General features: G+C 44.2%; 2 protein-coding genes across 2 annotated transcripts in view; both read right to left on the bottom strand.

Annotated features, from left to right (window-relative positions):
- PHLPP2 (PH domain and leucine rich repeat protein phosphatase 2) overlaps positions 1 to 13,525 on the bottom strand; it is a 28,533-nt gene extending 15,008 nt beyond the window's left edge. The window contains exons 1-6 of the mRNA XM_085235231.1: positions 13,320 to 13,525; positions 12,739 to 12,980; positions 6,422 to 6,555; positions 5,546 to 5,736; positions 4,991 to 5,116; positions 3,797 to 3,951 (exon numbers count right to left, since the gene is read on the bottom strand). Of these exons, the coding sequence (XP_085091357.1) occupies positions 3,797 to 3,951; positions 4,991 to 5,116; positions 5,546 to 5,736; positions 6,422 to 6,555; positions 12,739 to 12,980; positions 13,320 to 13,436 (965 nt within the window). The 5' untranslated portion in view covers positions 13,437 to 13,525. The remainder of the gene's footprint in view (positions 1 to 3,796; positions 3,952 to 4,990; positions 5,117 to 5,545; positions 5,737 to 6,421; positions 6,556 to 12,738; positions 12,981 to 13,319) is intronic.
- Positions 13,526 to 17,498: 3,973 nt separating this feature from the next.
- The window catches only part of AP1G1 (adaptor related protein complex 1 subunit gamma 1), a 43,925-nt gene continuing 42,294 nt past the window's right edge, over positions 17,499 to 19,129 (bottom strand). Inside the window, exon 24 of the mRNA XM_085235259.1 lies at positions 17,499 to 18,736. Within this exon, the coding sequence (XP_085091385.1) occupies positions 18,635 to 18,736 (102 nt within the window). The 3' untranslated portion in view covers positions 17,499 to 18,634. The remainder of the gene's footprint in view (positions 18,737 to 19,129) is intronic.

Below are 19,129 nucleotides of genomic sequence, written 5' to 3'. Positions count from 1 at the left end.
TTGCAATCACTACAGTCCCACACCTGTGGGTAACAAGGTGTTGCCCCCCTATAACTGCCAGGTCCAAATTCATGAAAGAAATTGAGCATGGGATGGGACAATATGCAAGAGATTCCCCTCAAAGAGATCCTCTTTCTTTCTAAAGAAAACAAAAGCAGTTTTCCTTAAGTAACAACCTTGCCATCCCAAACTTAATCCATCAAAAAAGAACTCATTTAGGAAGTTTATAATGCACTGTTCCAAGACAACTACAAATCTATCAGATAGTTGACAGAGAAATGCATACTTCATTCATAACATACTTTTTGATGAGGTAAGGTTGGAGCTAAATGACCTCTAAGGATCGTTCCATTTTCACTTTTTATTTTCAAGTGTTTTCATGTAGTTAAACAAAACAAGTTTAATCCGCCTTCAAAAGAATATTACTGTTGGCTTGAGATCTCACGAAGTATAAGACATAGGCTTTAAATGCAATTTTTCAAAAGGAGTATATCTGAAATTTGGTAATGAATTGTTTGAGAAAACATCCTGTCATGAAAAAAGAGCATAGGCATTGTACACTTGCTGCAGCCACAAGCAAACTCTCTAACGATGCAACTAAAAGACAAAGAAATGCCAAGTATAGGCAGTAGCCTTTAGAGAACAATTTGCAGTGCAAGGATGTGACAAGAATACAAAGACTAGTAACTTATACACAGTGCTTTGTAACAACATTGTTTCTTTCTTTACAGTCCAATAAGGATAAACCTACAGATTTTTTCTTTACAGACCAATAAGGATAAACCTACAGATTTGAGCTTTCACACAATCACAGAATGGTTTAGGTTGGGAGGGTACTTTAAGATTCCAACCCCCTGCTGTAGGCAGGGAACCTCCTTCCAGACCAGGTTGCTCACAGCCCCATCCAGCCTGGCTTTGAGTGCTTCCAAGGAGGGGGCATCCACCACCTCTATGGGTGACCTGTTCCCGCATCTCACCACCCTCAGTCAAGAATTTCATCCCAATATCTAGTCTACTCTCATCCAGTTTAAAACCATTTCCCCTTGCCCGGGCACTACCTGTCCTGATAAAAAGTTCCTCCCCAGCTTTCCTGTAAGCCCCTTCAGGTACTGGAAGGCTGCTGTAAGGTCTCCTCAGAGCCTTCTGATCTCCCAGCTCTCTCAGCCTGCCCTCATAGGGGAGGTGCTCCAGCCCTCTGATCATCTTTGTGGCCCTCCTCTGGACCTGCTCCAACAGCTCCAAGTCCTTCTTGTGTTGGGGGCTCCAGAACTGGACGCAGTGCTCCAGATGGGGTCTCACAAGAGCTGAGTGGGCAGAATCACCTCCATCAACCTGCTGGTCACACTTCTCTTGATGCAACCCAGGATATGGTTGGCCTTCTGGGCTGCAGGCACACACTGCCAGCTCACATTGAGTCTCTCATCAAACAGCACTCCCAAATCCTCCTCCTCAGAGCTGCTCTCCAGCCATTCTCCGCCCAACCTGTATCCGTGCTTGAAAGTGCCCCAGCCGAGATGCAGGACCTTGCACTTGGCCTTGTTGAACTCCATGAGGTTGGCGTGGGCCCACCTCTCAACCCCATCCAGGTCCCTCTGGATGGCATCCCTTCCCTCTCGCAAGTCAGCTGCATCATTCAGCTTGGTATCATCTGCAAACTTGCTGAGGGTGCACTCGATCCACTGTCCATTTCGGCTACAACGATATTAACACCAGGCCCAGCACCGATCCCTGAGGAATGCCACTCACCGCCGGTCTGCACTTGGACATTGAGCCACTGACCACAACTCTGTGTGATCATCCAGATAATAAGCATACTCAATACGTTCTCATTAAATCTCAGTTTCCCTAGATGGCCTCGAACCTGATCTTTAATTATAGCAGGCAGATATTCCTTCTCCCAGTTCTTACCTTTGCTACCTTTCATGTAAGTTGGTTCCATTTTAAGAGATCTAAAGCAGTTCTCAGATTTTGGAATCAGCAAATACTGAAACTGCTTTCTCAGGAATTCAGCTATGGCTTTTTACATGGTACCTGTTCCTAAAAATAAGCAGCTCTTTTTTCTGATACAAGCAGACTGGTGAAAAATTGCCCTTAAGAGGTAAAGCATTAAACGCAACATCTTAACCAGGTTTTAGAATTCATCCCCCCGCAGTGATATCAAAGCAAACGCAAAGAGGGGCATAAAATTTTCCAAGCTTCTTCCTTCTCCTTTTCTCCAACATTCTTCACTAGTAAGAGACAGAGGAATGGATTGCTAACCTCTCATTCAAGCTGTATACATGAGTTATTTAGGTGGTAAGAATCATCAAATCATGTTCACTGGTTCCTTTTTTCCTACAGCAGCATAAGAATCAATAATTTCATTTACTGCAGTCATGTTTTCCTTTTATTATGGCTCCTCAGTACTAGTTTGTGCTCTCACAGGGCATACTGGGATAACAAAGATATTGAAACACAGCAACGAGGTCACAATGGGATCTATCCTCTTACAACAGCCCAAACAGAAGCTGGTTTGGGGACAGAAATATTCCATATATTGCTTTTGCTTGTTTGTAGATTTCAGCTCTATCATCTGACACAGTCAAAGCTAGGGAGAATTGGGGTTATAACATACCAAATCCACTGTTGATTTACATGCAAGGTCAAGCCCCTTTGCTGATCCTGTGAACTAGCAACACTACATTTTAGAAAATAAGTTCTAACTCTGTTTTTAACATCATCCAATGTACTTGGAGAAATAGGAAACAAAAGATTGAATTATTTTCAACAGCTTTTCCAGTAACAATGCATTACAATATATCAGCTAGAGTATACTTAAGCAAGCTCAGAATTAAAATTGGACTCATCTTGGTACTCAAAGAAATTGGAAAGGAATTCCCATAAGCAAGCAACTTTTTTCTTGCTCATGGATACTTCTTCCTACTCTGCAGGAAGAAAAATGAAATATCCTGGTAACAGGCATTTAGAGATTCAAAATAATATTTTAAAAATTAAAAAAAAAAAATAAAAATCAGACCTGCAGTTCTGCCAAGTTTCTCCAAATATATTCTCCCTAAAGCACAGTGGGATCCAAGCAGCACCATTCGACAGTATTACTACAGGCTTTCTAATGGTTTTAGAAATTCACCCAGTGACTCCTTGAAATTTTTTTAAAATGGGTAGTATATAGGCATCAATAAACTAATCTTCCTCTGAATTGAGTTTCTCCAGAATTCATTTAAAGCCAATTTTGTTATGCTCCTTCACTTACACAATTACAACATACTTCCATACCATCACACATTGCCCACTTTCTTAAGAGCCTATTTCAAGTTGCCAAACTAAAACTGGAGCATCGCAGGCCCTCTGCCAATTCCAAACGCACTTTAACAATCAGAACTGAAGTTGGATCTTACAGATCTTCCACAAACTCTTACCAGCAATAGCAGCATTATACTTTTCCTCACCTCTAATTTAGAGGTATAAATGCTCTCTATTTATCAAGCAGTTTATTAGTTTTTCACCTTACCAGTAGAAATAGAATACCACTCCACAAGGCTCATCTCAGGTAAGAAAAAAAAAATCACAAATAATTTGTGAAAAGAAATTCACAAATACCATAAATTGCAGGAAGCTTATACCTGCCTGCACTGCTCAGTCTTGCTTCCTAGCTCCCTCATTTGTTAGAGTTCACTTAAGATCAATCTTTTACCACCCCACTAGGGTGTGCCCACTAGGCGGTATACTCCCTTCCCTACACCCCTGGATGATCATGTCCAGAACTCCAAATGTAGAAGAAAAATAATTCTTTGCATACCTGCAAAGAGAACCAAGACTCCCTGCTCCACTTGATCTCATAAAATTGTGTCGTAGGTTGAGGTAGGTGATGTCTTGACTGTAGAAGAGATGCTCAGGTACTTCCTCAAGACTGTAGCACGAAAGATCAACCATGTTAAGTCGCATAGACACAACCTGAAAGGAAGGAGTAAGAGTTGCAGCTGTGCAACAATTCTTATATGGAAGTTTAATGGAAAACCAAAGACTGCAAGCAGTAACCAACCCACAAAATGGAAGAATCCCCATATATCCACCAAACATAGGTACAGTTCAAGCAGGAAACCAAGTCTGTGGAGTATGAGTTTATGGCATTTGCTACTCCATGACAAGACGACAGAAAAAGCTGTACCTCTGGATAAGGAAACTGCTGAGAAAGCAGTCTGACTGCCTTGCAAAGATGCAAACAGCAAAATGAAGCACCTGACATTGCGGTTCTGCTCTTTATGGTCTACAGAACCTTTCTTTGGTCTACCTATTACTTCTGACTTTCTTTTGTTTGCTTGTTCAGGGTATAATATCAGAAATATTAAAAATGAAAACAGCTTCATGTGTTTTTGCGACATTTCAGTCTCTGCAAATATCAGGTCTCCTTCAATTAAACACACTGTCTCAAGGTCTTACTTGTTTCATTTAAAAGTTTATGACCAAGTTCAACTTGCACCATATTTCATGTTATATCTTTGAGGTCAAAGAGTATTTCAGTGTTGAGCTATCACTAACTAATTATACTTTAATCTGGAATAAGGAAGCAGCTCTGAACAAACTACACTTACCTTGCTGACCTACGATCTCTTGCTTTACTTAACTCAAACCTATCAGAGTAGCCCCAAGTCAGTCTAGGCCACTGGTCATAGGGGTATGGCAGCAGGAGCAATTACAGATCTCTATGGCCATAGGGCCAACCAGTCCCTGTGGTTTGTTCTAGTGAGCTGTGATTAACTACCCTCAGTAGGTGGGGGTGAAAAGAATGCAGAACTGCTGCTCAACACTGCTGTACAGCCAGAGCCCCAGGATAAAGCTCCAAGAAAGCTTCTGTAATCTCAAGCATGTAAGAAATGAAAGAAGCTGGAAAGCATCCCAGTTTAAACTTCTGCCTGCAGACCCAGCCTGCACAACAAATCCCTTCATTCCCTCGGTACCCACCACCCAACTGCTGCAGTCTCCAGTGCCTCACCGTGGATGCCTGTCGGTGCCACCGTTGGCACTCAGCCAGCGTTTCGAAGGAAACGTGGTACGTTTGGGCTTGTGCTCCCACTGATGTGAAAGCAAGCGTGTACTGCCGGCGTTTCATTTCTTCAACCTGCAAAGGGAGGAATGAAAACAAAACAGTCTACCTAAATTCCAGCAATTACAATGGATTGAAATCTAGGGTGAAATATTACAACCAGTAATGCTATATTTCAAACAAAACTCTGTTATAAGGTTATTTGAGACAAATGCAATGTAGTAAATCCTTCTTAACATCTTTCTGCTGAAGTAGATCCTTTAAGTAATCATCTCCAGGATGCCTACTCACACTGGCTACTACTGTGAAAACAGAAGCAAGTGTCTCTTCAAGCATTTTATTAGGCTTAAGACTACCTACTAGTAGGAAAGGATCATGCAATTCTCCCTGCACCTGCTGATACAGTAATACAGCCTAGATGAACCCCTTGTGGATAATACCCATCATTATAATCCCCTTCTTCCTTTCTACGTTACAGGAAGCTTTAAAAAAAAAAAGTCTTACCTTTCCTCCAACAAGAGGCAAGATATGCATCTTCCCTGCATGGCTATCTTTAACAGAGGACACAATGAGACAGGTACCACAGAGAATTACTAGGCGTTCTGCCCATTTGTGCAACTGAGTCTTCCCTTTGCGTACATTATAGATTCCAGAGAGCAGGATGCGATCTAACTGTTCCATCTGGCAAGGCTTTTCTGAAGAAAAAAGGAACATTTGTGCTTACTCTCCATTTATTCTTCATTTTCAGGATGAGCACAAATAGCAGCACAGCCGTAACATGCAATATCAGTTACTGCAACCAACACATTAAGACAAAACATACAGTAGCACATAAAACAAAAACCCTCACACAGAAAACAAGAGATGTACCTGGGGCAGAAGTGTCTGACAAACAACCACTGTATGACTTTCACTGAAGTGTTACTACAATTGCCATGTAGTGCATTTTTAATCTTCAAGTAATTACAGACTGTGGCAAACCTGCCCACTTGCCAAGCATCCGTCCTTTGGATGCGGCAGAAAAGCAATTACAAACTTACTGTTATCTTCAGGGAGGCTGTGAGAAATGCTTTATCTAGACTGAACTGCAGTATTTTTCTCATCTCGTTTGGACTTCTAAGACATTTGTCATAACATTAAACAGAGCAATTGCATGTTCTCCATCGAGCCATCTCCTCTCCAAGCCACAAATAGGGTCAAGAGAACTACATGCTTTTCCTACGATTCTGAAAACTCTTTATTTCAAGAAATGCTTTCTGATAGTGTGTATGATTTAGCCATCTACAAAAGCCAATTGGTCAAAGACTTGTGCTTCACCTGAGCTCCATCAGATATTTAAAATTATGCGTACAGCGACAGCATATGCACACAAATTCTTACCGCTGTAAAAGCGAATCATACAGCTGAGGTCAGAGTTTGCTGCCTCCTCCTGCATTCTGACAGGGTCATCAAAACCCAACCCAGCCAAGTAGTCATACACAATCTGAAGGGGCTTTTCGGTGGGTTCCAGCCTCCTAGCAAAACACAAAAAAAAACAGTTTGACAACTTGAAAAAGATTAAGCATGCCTCACTGCAAGTGAAGTGCAAGGGATACTGACACACTGCTCTCAGAAAGGTCTGGCAAACACAGACCCCTGGGTCTGTGCTCTATGCTCATTAAGCATCAGTTAAAAACTGCAACATCTGAAGAAATTTATTGCAGAAGGGAAACGGAGAGGAAAAAACTTAAGCCATGAAATCCATGGTTTCCTTTTTGTGACTTGAAGAATATGAAGAGGAAACAATGACAGGAAACAATATCAGAAATACTGCACAAAAGCAGATTCCCAATAATTAAAAAATATATATTTTAATGATCTAAAGATTTAGGAAAATTCTACTTAAATTTCTAAAAAAAAAAAAAAAAAGCTTCCTGATGTTCAAATAAAAACTTCTGCATTTGAGTTTGTGCCCATTGCCTCCTTTTCTGCCAGCCCAAACACAAACTGCTCTCAGTCTTTTTCAGGATCTCCCTTGGGGATCCAGAGGCTTACTTAAGTTCTGTAAATATGTAACTGAGGTCTAAGTTATCACAACTTCTTTTTCTCCACAGAAACAGCAGTGAACACAACATAAAACATTACAAAGAGCCTTCCAGTCTGTTACTGTAAATGATAAATCTGCGTATCTGTTACCTACAACAGCCAAGCTATTGGAAACTGGAATAAACAGACTGACCAAACAGTGAAGACTACCAATACAGCAAACCCTGATGTATTCTTTAACCTTCAGAACAGAATTCAAGAGGAATATGAGAGACATGCCTGGATCATCAAACACCTGGCCTGAGTCTCCTGTGACTACAGCCAGATTCTAATACTTCTGCTACTGAAACCTTGTGCTTGACAGAAAACAGCTTTTCCAGCATGTGACCTGCAGCCAAGGAACCATAAATGCTTGAGTATCACTCACACACACACACAAAAAAAACCAACAAAAAAAAAAAAACAACCCAAAACATTTCAAATAATCTGAAGCTAGCTGTAACACTAAAACAAAACAAAAAACATCACAAAAAACATTCAAACACTACATTTTGGTTGCTGAATGAATCGATGTGTTTAGAAGCACGCACTGAATAATGTAATTCTTACACATCAAAATTCAGTAGGAATCTTAACTCAGAAAAGGGATAAGTGCTTTTCATAAGCACAGTCATACCATACAGTCACAGAACGGTTTGGGTTGAAAGGGACCTTTACGATCATTTAGTTCCAAGCCCCTGCTGTAGGCAGGGACACATCCCTCCAGACAAGGGAGCTCACAGCCCCATCCAGCCTGCCTTTGAGTGCTTCCAGGGAGGGGGCATCCACAACCTCTGGGCAACCTGTTCCAGTATCTCACTACCCTCACAGTCAAGAATTCCTTCCCAGTATCTAGTCTAAATCTACCCTCTTCCAGTTTAAAACCATTTCTCCTCATCCTGTTGCAACCTGCCCTGATAAAAAGTTCCTCCCCAGCTTTCCTGTAGGCCCCTTCAGGTACTGGAAGGCTGCTGTAAGGTCCCCTCAGAGCCTTCTGTTCTCCTGTGGTTGGCCTTCTGGGCTGCAGGCACACACTGCCAGCTCACATTGAGTCTCTCATCAAACAGCACTCCCAAATCCTCCTCCTCAGAGCTGCTCTCCAGCCATTCTCCGCCCAACCTGTATCCGTGCTTGAAAGTGCCCCAGCTGAGATGCAGGACCTTGCACTTGGCCTTGTTGAACTCCATGAGGTTGGCGTGGGCCCACCTCTCAACCCCATCCAGGTTCCTCTGGATGGCATCCCTTCCCTCTCGCAAGTCAGCTGCATCATTCAGCTTGGTATCATCTGCAAACTTGCTGAGGGTGCACTCGATCCACTGTCCATTTTGGCTACAACGATATTAACACCAGGCCCAGCACCGATCCCTGAGGAATGCCACTCACCGCCGGTCTGCACTTGGACATTGAGCCACTGACCACAACTCTGTGTGATCATCCAGATAATAAGCATACTCAATACGTTCTCATTAAATCTCAGTTTTGAAGTGCCGAAAACTGTATAGTACAGTACAGTACTATGGTTTACCCTCTTGAAGCAGCAGAATATTCTATCATGACACACTTATCCCTTTCTCAAGATAAGATTTAACTCTATTTTTATCCTTTGCACCTTTAAGATCAGGAAGAATTAGTGCTGCAGGGCTGCTGCAGAACTTTAAATGTTAATTTGAAAAAACTATTTTTTTCATTCTCGTCCACTTAAGTCAAACTGCAATGCCTCCTGAAATGCCCTTATTCTTGTTTCTTGGTTTGTACGAAAAAATAAAGATCAGGTACAAAAAGATCATTTGCAGGAGTATCTATTCAAGCCAACCCCTGGACCAACACGTATCTTTCCATAAAAACCTAACCATCTGAAAACAGATCACAAGAGTGTGCTGCATTACTGCACCACCTAGCTTTGGTTGCTGGTGGCTGGAAGGCAAGATTCTCCCAAAAAATTACGCCTTCAGAATTCTTTAAGTTGACTGCAAAAATGCGGACGCTGTTCCAATTTTGTTACCTGGCAGAAGTATGCGAGGTCACAGCAGAACCTACAGTTCAGCAGCAGTGCATCCCTGGGCTGCAACACCTCGCTCCTCAGCAGACAAAGTGCAGCTCAGCGTGACAAACCCTAGTGAAGGCCTGGTGGGAAGGCTGACGCCTCCCTGCCCACCACACAGAGGCTCTCTGGCACCAGGCACAGGCAGGGGTACGCCTAAGGAAACAGCATTGCACAGCCCAGATCTCTCCTGATCACACTCACACGTCCAGCAAACGGCTCTGTCAATAAAGCAATGAGCAGAAGGGCTTGTTGCCTTCTGATAATATTCACATCACCATACAGAGCACTTGATCATGTGCCTCTGGGGACACTCTGGAGTCTTCACTGGAAAGACTGCCTGTCCAAGGCCTTATCAAGGGCAGTGTGATTTACCAACAAAATCTAAAAGTAGTCTGAAAGCAGGAAACTGAAAACCAAAACCTGTATATGGAACAAAGGGCAGTAATGGCAATTTCTGTAACAAATTTCTCTGCTAGCATAACCAGAGCTGACAGGTGTGGACGTAGTTGTTAGAGTTCGATGTAGAGAATTACACTTTCCCTTTGAGAAAACACAGTGCACTGTGAAACCTCAGCTGGCACGTGATCACATTAGAAATGTACAAAATTTACCTTGCATGAAGTGCAATAAATGCTGAGTACTACCACACAGAGAAAACCACAGCAGGCAAAGCAGCTGCTACCTGGCACTAACAGCCCATGGCATCCACACCAGTATCACACAGTAGGTACTGCCACCTCCACTAAATCAGAGAAGCTGCTCCACTAAGTGAAGGGTGCAAGGATTATCAGAAAGAGAAGCAAGCAGAAAATCAGCAAGTTTCACAGACTGCTGCAGCTCTTCTTCCTGAGCAACAATCACATTTCCATATCTTCTTAGTTCAAAGTTTTGTTGTCAGGTGTGAGCATCCTAAAGAAAGTAATGAAATTTTTATTTAATCTTCTCCTCTGCAGTAAGGTATAGTTTCTGAAAAGGAAAAGATCTTCAGAAAGAAAAGCTCTAGCTGGATTTCTTAAAGATTCTTAAGGCATGCTGCGTGGGGAAAAGAATGTTCTGACAGAAACTGATTCCCAGTATACATACTTCAAAGAGAAATGCAGAAATATCACATGGAATGCAACAGTACTGAAAGTTAAAAGGTTTTGTTATTCTTCCACCTACCGACCAGTTTGTCCAGTCTTCTGAGTCAGGTACCAAATCAATTTTGCCATGTTCAGGTTTAGAAAGAAAATCACCAACTAGTATTTAGAAGGGTGGGGAAGTCAATTTTTTTGAGACGAACATATCAAGAGTAAGATACAATCAGATGTTTCACTGAGCAATTTGTAGTCACAAACATTATTAAAGCAGTCAGTAAGCTTTTTTTTCAAGGAAATGATTATCTCAAGATGGTATAGGGATATCTTAACATTCTGCCACCTTCCTGTGGAAATGGAAGCAGGTACTGTTTGTGATTGCCTCCTGTTCCTAACAGAGATGGATACCAAAGCAATACCAGTAAGAATTATTTCATGGTCAGACATCAGAACAGGCTGCCCAGGGAGGTGGAGAAGATGCCATCCCAGCAGGTATTTAAGAAACTTGCAGATACCGTGCTTAGGAATGTGGTTTAACAGTGGACTTGCAGTGTTAGGTACATGATTGGACCTGATGATCTTAAAGGCTTTTGCTAACCTAGATGATTCTACTGAGAACACCCTCAGTGGTAATTCATGAATTTCTTCTGTGGCAAAGACATCCCAAGAATTACAAAGGCAACAGATGCACAGCAACCAAAAGCTCTCCATAGAATTCAACAGAAGACTTCATTAAGAGTCTAACGTGCAGGAGACAATGAGTTTAAGGAGTAAATTACAGAATTGCAATGATTAAAAGAGACCTCAAGAGATCACTGAGTCCAAACCCCCACTAAAGCAGGTAAAGTAAAAGTTCGCAACTCAGTATTCCCTTCCAGGACATGGGCAGCAGGACAAATCTGCTAACTTTGCAAAGACTGCCACAAATGAAAGACAGGAACAGCTACCTGTACCTCTTCTCATAGTGTGAGAAGAGAAATTCAGAATTCAAACACAGAAGTTACTTCAAAAAACTAAAAAAAAAAAAAATATCAAAGCTTCCCTCTCTGAACACACCTACAAGACTTATCTGGTCCTTTTTTCCCCCCCCCCCGATGTCTGCAGTAAACATAAAGACCTGCTCTTTTTTCTAAACATTAGAAAATCTGTTCTCCGTTATGGTACCAACAAGCCAGTTTCCTTATAAATACTTCAAGCAACAAATGAAGAGATTAGGCTGCCTTCATAAGCAAGTGTTCGCTATTGTCCTTTTTTTTTTTTTTTTTAATAATAAATCTATCGTTAGTTCCTATAATCCAGGTCAGGAAAAGCAAAAAGTTCTGGGTAACTTCTTTCAACTGTCATTTTTAACCACGTCACAGAATCACAAAATGGTTTGATTAGGATAAGGAAACCACCTTAAAGATCACCCAGTTCCAACCCCCCCCCCCTTGCCGTGGCTGGGACACCTTCCACCAGACCAGGTTGCCCAGGTCCCCATCCATGGCCTCAAGCACCTCCAGGGATGTGGTAACATCCACAGTTTCTCTGGGCAGCATGGGCCAAGGCTTCGCCAACCTCTGAGTAACGAATTCCTTCCTGATATCTAAAGCTACCTTCTAATAGTTTGAAGCCATTACCTTATGTCGTATCAGTACTCTGCCTGTCCCTTCCCAGTTCTCTTGTAGGCCCCCTTTCCCTACGCTATTCTTCATATCTCTTGCCATTAGAGCTCCTATCTTCAACCCAATTAAAGCTACGTTATGTCTTTCTAAATTTGAGGCGCGTGCAATTTAAGACTTACATTTCACTAACAAAAAACTATCGCTGCTGTTCAGCTCGTTCAATTTCAATTGCTTAGGGTTCTGAAGAAAGACCGCAGTAATATCCTTTTCCCTAGGAACTGGAGCCACAACTTCATAATCAAATGTGAAATTTGGAAGCATCACTACGCAGACCTAATGGGAGCTTGTAAAGCTAGGGGAGTCCATAATATACTCAGGATAAAATCCACGCACCTTAAACTCTGAGCTGAGGTCTGTTTTCAGCCTTAGCTGACTGCAGACATAAAACATGCGATACAATGCCCACGCCCCGTGCTGATCTTTAATTATTTACCTCAGAAACTCACAAAAAAAATTACTAATACAAAAATACTGTGAAATAACTGTTGAAGTACTTCAGACGTTACACTCTCAGAAGAACTGCTTACAGCCTCATAAATTGTTTAGATTTTCTTAAGACTATAACATCCCTAAAACAGAATGCAATGAAGAAGTATATGAAGAATAACCTTTACTTACAAAACAAGGCTGTAGTTCTGGTTGGAGCAGCCACCAAACCCTCCCAGCTATGCCTCGACTAAGTACAAAAGGCTCAGAACTACTTCATTTTCACGCATTAGGTGACTGGAGACTGCATCCAGCTGGCACCTCCTCCTTCTAGCTGCTCTGCACACCAATACATTTGTAGGCATGCAGAAGAGCACTACACAACTGAAGCAAATCCAGCTCGTTGCAAACCTCAGCCCTCACCTGACCAGGTCTCCATGAAGCTGCACGAAGAGGTTTTTCCTCTCTTCCCCATCGCAGATCTCAGATGCCGGGGTATCCACCGTACAGAGGACTAAGCGCAGGTCAGACAAAGCAGCAGCAGAATCTCCTCTATAAACATACACGCAGCCTCGTCCGACGTCCTCTCTCAGCCAGTCCCTCTCACGGGAACCGAACCGGCTCCTGTTCAGACAGCTCCTGCTCCCGTTGCGCTTCGCGTTTCTCTGCGAAACAGCCAAAACCGGAGCGTCAGCGGCAGTCTCGGCAGCGGCGCCCGCAGCCGGGCTGTGCGAAGGCCCCAGGAGCGGCGGGACACAAGGAGGAGGAGAACGAGACCGCCGCCACGCGCCTCCTCGGGGCCATTCTCGACGAATGGGTCGGAGCCACCGCGCCGGGGGTGCACAGAGCCGGCACGGAGCGGACCCGGCCAAGGTCGAGGCGGGCATCGCCCAGACGCGGCGCGCAGTTACCGACGCGGCCGCCCCGCGCGCCGAGCTGCCGGGAAGGGCCGGCGCGGAGACGCGGTGCGGAACGGCCCCGCTCGGCCCAGGCGCCCTCCTCACCTTCAGCACCCGGACGACGCCGCGAGGCCCGGCCCGCCCGCCCCGCGCTCCGACCGCCGCCGTCTCATCCTCCTCGGGTTCCGGCGCCTCCTTGGGCCCCGGACCGGCCTCCCCCATGGCCGGACAGCGAGACCTCCGGGAGCGGCAGCTGCCGCCCAGCTCCGCGCGCGCCCCGCCCCGGAAGCGCGGGAACTTCCGTCGGCAGCGGCGCCGCAGCGGCAGCGCGGAGTCGTGGCGTTAAAGCGAGGAGCTCCGGGAGCGGCGCGGCGAGTCGGTCCTGCCGGCTGCGCCACGAGGCCGCCCGAGCCTTTATCGATCTGCTGCCGTCGGTGCAGCGCTTACAAGGCGGCTGTGTAAATTGGGATTACTTACCCTCCGAAGAAAGAAAGCGCCCGCCTCTGTGCTCCGAAGCCGTCTGTCCCAGAACTGCTTTCTCCTGCCTCTGCGACGTCTCACCGGGAGCCGCCCGAGGCCGCAGCTGCACACGGCGGCTCCAAGCAGCGCTCCGCGATCGCCTGAGACAGCAACCGTTCACGGCAGCCTCGGTCACCTTAACGACCAAAGCCCCGCGCCCGCCCTCGGTCAGCAACGGTTCTGGACTTCGCACACACCGGCCTGCGGCCCCAGCACAGTTCTTAGGTGCTAATCCCCGCCTTATCTCTAAATGAGCTGCTTCCCAAGTTCTCACCGCCAGCTTTCTTTTGTAGCTTAATCCTGTTTCGCATTACCTTCAGAAATCTCCCACCTTCCTCCTGGTTTATCTCAACACGTTGCTGCACAGCACAGCGCTCTCCGCAGTCAGGCCGCTCCAAGAAGGGATAACGGGCTCAGCACCACCCAGCACAGCACCGGAGGTGCTTCGTGGTCTGTCCTGCTCCACAACTTCTGCCTGCAGCCACACAGCTTCCGCTGCCACACAAACCGACACATCTCTGAATTCTCGAGGAGAGGACCTGCAGAGCTCTCCTATCTCATGAGGAGCTGACTGTCAATCAGGCTTACCGTTAAGGTTCCATGTGTTCCCAGCACGCACCCACACTGTGCAGGGGAAAACTGGAATTGTATTGGAGAACACACGGTGTCTAAAGTTCCTGCGACTAGAAAACACAAGAACCTTATAGCAGGCAACTACATTGCTTTAATGGATGAGATTGTAACAATCCTTGTCTCAGTGGCACATGGAGTACAGAAGAGACTTTTTAGATCAGCAAGGGAACCATAACCATCCGTACCTGCAGCCAGCAGGGAAAAAACATCTGTTCAAATCTCATACCTGTGTAGCACCTGGACATGCACTGCTGGCAGCAGCTGACAAGCTCTCCTTCAGGGTGGTATTTGACCTGATCCTTTTTAGGGTTTTTAAACTATCTGCTCATTTTACTCTCCAGAATTTCCCAAAAGCTTCTCAATCTCTGCCCTTGATAATTTCATATCACTTGACTTTAGCGCTGCCAAACAAGAACCAATAAAGGCTGTTCCACTATACTTGCAAAAAGCAACAAGGCGCAGTTTTAAATCATGGAATATTGACTCATTTTATTAGTCACTTCATAATTTGTTTCAACCAAAAGACAATACACACAGCAGAAGTCTAATGCATTCCATGTAAGTGTTTACATCAGTTATGTAGCTCCTCACTCACCTAAGACTTAGCATTTAAGTTTTTCACATCTCAAAAATAGATTTGCAGAAGTTAGAATGCCACCAGGCTCCCTGCTCACCGGGTATGTTTTTATTTTTCATTTGGTCAGGAGGTGCTGCTCATTTGATTTTGCGGGGTTTTGTTTCTTTTTTGTTTGTTTCGGTTTACACCGTAAAAGGAGGCGGGACGGTACTCTACGTAAGAGCAGTATTACAATGTAGGAAAAGGACAAACAGGAACAGAGTAAAAGTTCAGAAGAAAGCAGTGCAGTAGGTCCTTCCACCACAGTCCCCAGGCAGAAAATGAGCATAGAAAGTGCACCACCAGACCCATCTCCGCCCCCCCCCCCCCCCAAAAAAAAAAGCCACCTTTGCTGCTCCATCTTGCAGCCTGTATCAGTGCTGGGGAAAGGATGAAATCATCTTTCCCAGCTGCTTCAGAGCTTATACAGTATGTTGGATAGGTGGCAGTTCCCTCACTGCTATTGCTTCAAAATGCTGCTCAAGGCCACCCATCAAAAAAAAATGGATGAAATTAAACCTTAGGACCTTCCCATGTCTCCTCTCCCTTCTGGATCACTACAGCCCACTATTCTTTCTACCCTTTCCTCAAAATTTATTTGCTTGGAAAATAAACAAACCAAAGCAGACAATCTCTCCAACCTCCAGCCTGCAGAGCCCACATTACAAAGGTTAGCCACAAAGTGTGTATCTTGCTCCTCTTATATCCTCTTTACGCTGAAAGAAAAGGACCATTGACCAGATCTAAATTGTTGCATTCCAGTGGAATAAAGGCTCACCTTGTCCCCAGAGTGCTTTCTGAGGCATTGAATATTCTCCAGCATGACAAAGCAGCAGCATATAGGTTGAGACATACCTAGGGAAAGGAGCAAGCAACAGTATCTAGCATTGCAAATAAGGAAACGTAACCTGGTCTTCTTTCTAGAGGTAACGCTACTACTCAATCTCTTAAGAAAGGAAGATAGAGAGCTCCAAGGACAACAGGAATGTTCAGCTGCCAAGTACTTCATGGCCAAGAAATGGTTTCAAGCTGAATGCCTTTCAGGTACACACACCATCTCCCTGAGCTTGACCCAGAAATATGACAGTATGTTTTCCAAAACACATATGCGTAAAGGTGGCTGAAGGATCCAAGTATAGAGAAGGAATTTACCCTGAGAGCTTGCCAGAGACCAACAACAAAATCCAACTGCTCTGTAGAACAGAAAACAAATGTAAGAGGGACAAAGTCAGTTGCTTCCAGCCATGCTGCAATAAACTAGCCAGGTGAGGGACCATGTGCTTCTTTCTCCCCATCTAATCCTCCAGCAACAGTGCTCTTCTCAGCAAAAAGGAATGGAGACTGAGGTGCACCAGCTTCCAATACCACATACAGTTCTGAGAAGAATGACACCTTACAGGATTTTAAGGAACTAAGTCAAAAAACTTCCTGTTAGCCTGATATCTGGGATGCCCTCAGGGCCCACTGGGGACTACATTTAAACACAGTCACAGCTATGGAGTTTGAGCCAATTGTGTCAAGTAGTCACAGCTGCAGTAAACACAAGAAAAGCAAACGCTCAGCATCCAGAAAAGGGCTTTGATTCAGCTGTTTTCTACGAGACTGCCTGTATCATTGTGGTTCCATCTGAGGCACTGCTAGCCAAACCAAGACACTGCAATAACTAAGAATCAGTTTCAAAGAAGTCACACATCATTCTTGCTAGTTTTCAATAACTCTATAATGATGCCAATTTCAACAGAATAATGAAACTCTTTGGTGAAGTGAAAGGTCAACCCAGTACTCTCAATAATGCAGCAAAAAAGCCTTCCAAGAGAAACTAAATTTATTCCACTGGACATACCAATAATTAAAGTCAGTCCTACATTATCTACTGTGGTTAAAACCAAAGCAGACAGAACCACCTGTAGTGACCTCCCTTGCTATGGATTCAAGAGTAGAATAAGTCTTTGATTTTCCGTAAATACACTGTACACCATTCCTGCAATATTGCTAGCAATGACTGGAACTTAGTGTTAGTACTTTTGGAGACACAAAAGGTTGCCAGAGCACAAAATGATCACCATATATTTACAGTCCTGCAACAGAAACGGAGCAGATGTGCCATTTGTTTCTTTTGAGAAAGTTTTGCAGCTGGGAGCTGGGGTACCTTCAACTTACCAGCACACTAATGAATGAAGACTTAAGGCCTATCTTTTCCTCTTTCTCCCTGAAGGGTGCTGAACACCTGAACAGTTTTGTCACTGTGCTTTATATACTATATGTCACCTCCACGAAGATTCATGGAACTCTACTACCTCAACAATAGTTGACACCAGGAAGCATAACTGGATACAACTTTAAGCTCAGAGGAGTACTGAACCTAACATCTTTGGATTCAAATACTCAAATAATTGACTTTCATTCAAAAACCAGTTTAGTTGCACTCTCAGTCTGCACCTTAACAAACAGATTTTTCTACGAGGGGAGCAAGCAGCCAACTACAAGGATGAATTAAGTAACAAAATGGGAGAAGGTGTCTTTAAACCGCATGGTCTTTATTTCAGTGCCAATATTACAGATACAACACAAATATCCCAGTCAGAAGTAAATCAAATGGAACCCAGGGAGTCTACAACAGGCTCTGGAAATTAAACCAGGGAGAAAGTCTGGAATAACTAAGAACAACTCTGCAGCATAGTCTCCGGTGAGTCTCCCAGCAGGCAACAGAGCTTTTGCTCAAAGACTGATCTACAAAATTGAATGTGTCTTTTCTTACCATAAACCACAACTAAAGGCTTTGAAATTAACTGCGGTAGAAAACCAGATGCTCCTTAGATCGCTACATCTCTTATACATCACCATATTTCCGGGGAAGCTACAGAAGACTGAATCTGTATGGCTGCAGCCACTGATGGAAAGAAAGAAAATTCAAGTGTAAGGTCTTCATTTCCAAGTACAGCACCAATGCAATTTTAATCAGCCTCACCGGCACCTCCTTCCTGCACTGTCCCAGGTCTGCAGATGAAGTCCCAAGGCCTGACTTGCTCTTGGTACGTATCACATAACTAAGAGGTGTGTGTATACAGTAATGCACTGAACAGGCCAAAAAAAGCCTCCAGCCCCTTTAGACACGGGGATACAGTAAGAAAGAGGCAAGGTGACCTAAAATTCTCCAAGTTCCCATTCTGAGCCCCAGATGAAAGTGCCTGAAGATAATCCAGCTAGTAACGAATGAAAACACACCTTGACCATCCCAGGGGAAAAAAAAAAAAAAAAAAAAGACAGCAGAAAGAAGGAGCAGTTGTTCACTTGCTGCAGAGATAGAAAGTCTCCCTGCAAGAAATTCCAGACTTCTCTTCCAACCAGGCTGTTTTTCTTTGGGGGTAGAGAGGCAGGGAAGGGAGGGAATGTTGCTTCTGGCTGTGAATGCATGTGTGAGGGAGTGCAGAGTAGCCTCCACAAGCCACCAGCCTCATCAGCGGAGGAGAGGAGATTAGTCTCAACAGATATGCTTCAAAGTCAGCAATCACTTCAGGAAAATTCCTCCTCATCAGCAGGTCTCATCTGTTCCCCATGCCCATGGTGCAGTTTAGGGGATTGCCAAGGATCACAACCTTCTTCCCAGAGTTCTTTTGATTGGGTGGGGTGAGAATAAGAATGGTGCCAGAGCTCACTGCCAAGACTGAGGGGGGAAGTTGTTGACTTCTGCTAGATCCTGCATTGCTGAGCCCTTGTGATTATACGTCAACTTGATCCGCATACGTAGTTGTTGCTACAAGAGAAAAGGAAACACACACAAATTCAGATCTTCAACAAAGCAAGTTTTCCCAAGTCCAGCTTCCTGTCCCACATCCCCTGAGAAAACACAGATCCTTCCTCACCACATAAGCTTGCAGGAAGTATGTGCAGAATAAGCTATGACAACACAGATAAATGCTTAATCTAGTAGGATGCTGCTTGCCCACTGTACTTCTCATCAGGTCAAGTAAAAGTTTTCTCAGAAAAACTATAGCACAGATTCTACTCATCTCTCTCTCCCCCTCCACTGGCCCTGATCTCATCAACACCAAGGTCCTTAAATATAACAGTAACTGTCTTGCAATCACAATTAACCACAGAAGAAAGCAGGAGGTAGATCTGGACTTTGCTACACTGCACTTAGGCT

Source organism: Meleagris gallopavo, chromosome 13 (assembly GCF_905368555.1).
Source record: "Meleagris gallopavo chromosome 13, MGAL_WU_HG_1.1, whole genome shotgun sequence".
Lineage (NCBI taxonomy): Eukaryota > Metazoa > Chordata > Aves > Galliformes > Phasianidae > Meleagris > Meleagris gallopavo.
The sequence above is the reverse complement of the archived record's forward strand: the minus strand, read 5'-3'. Positions and strand labels throughout refer to the sequence as shown.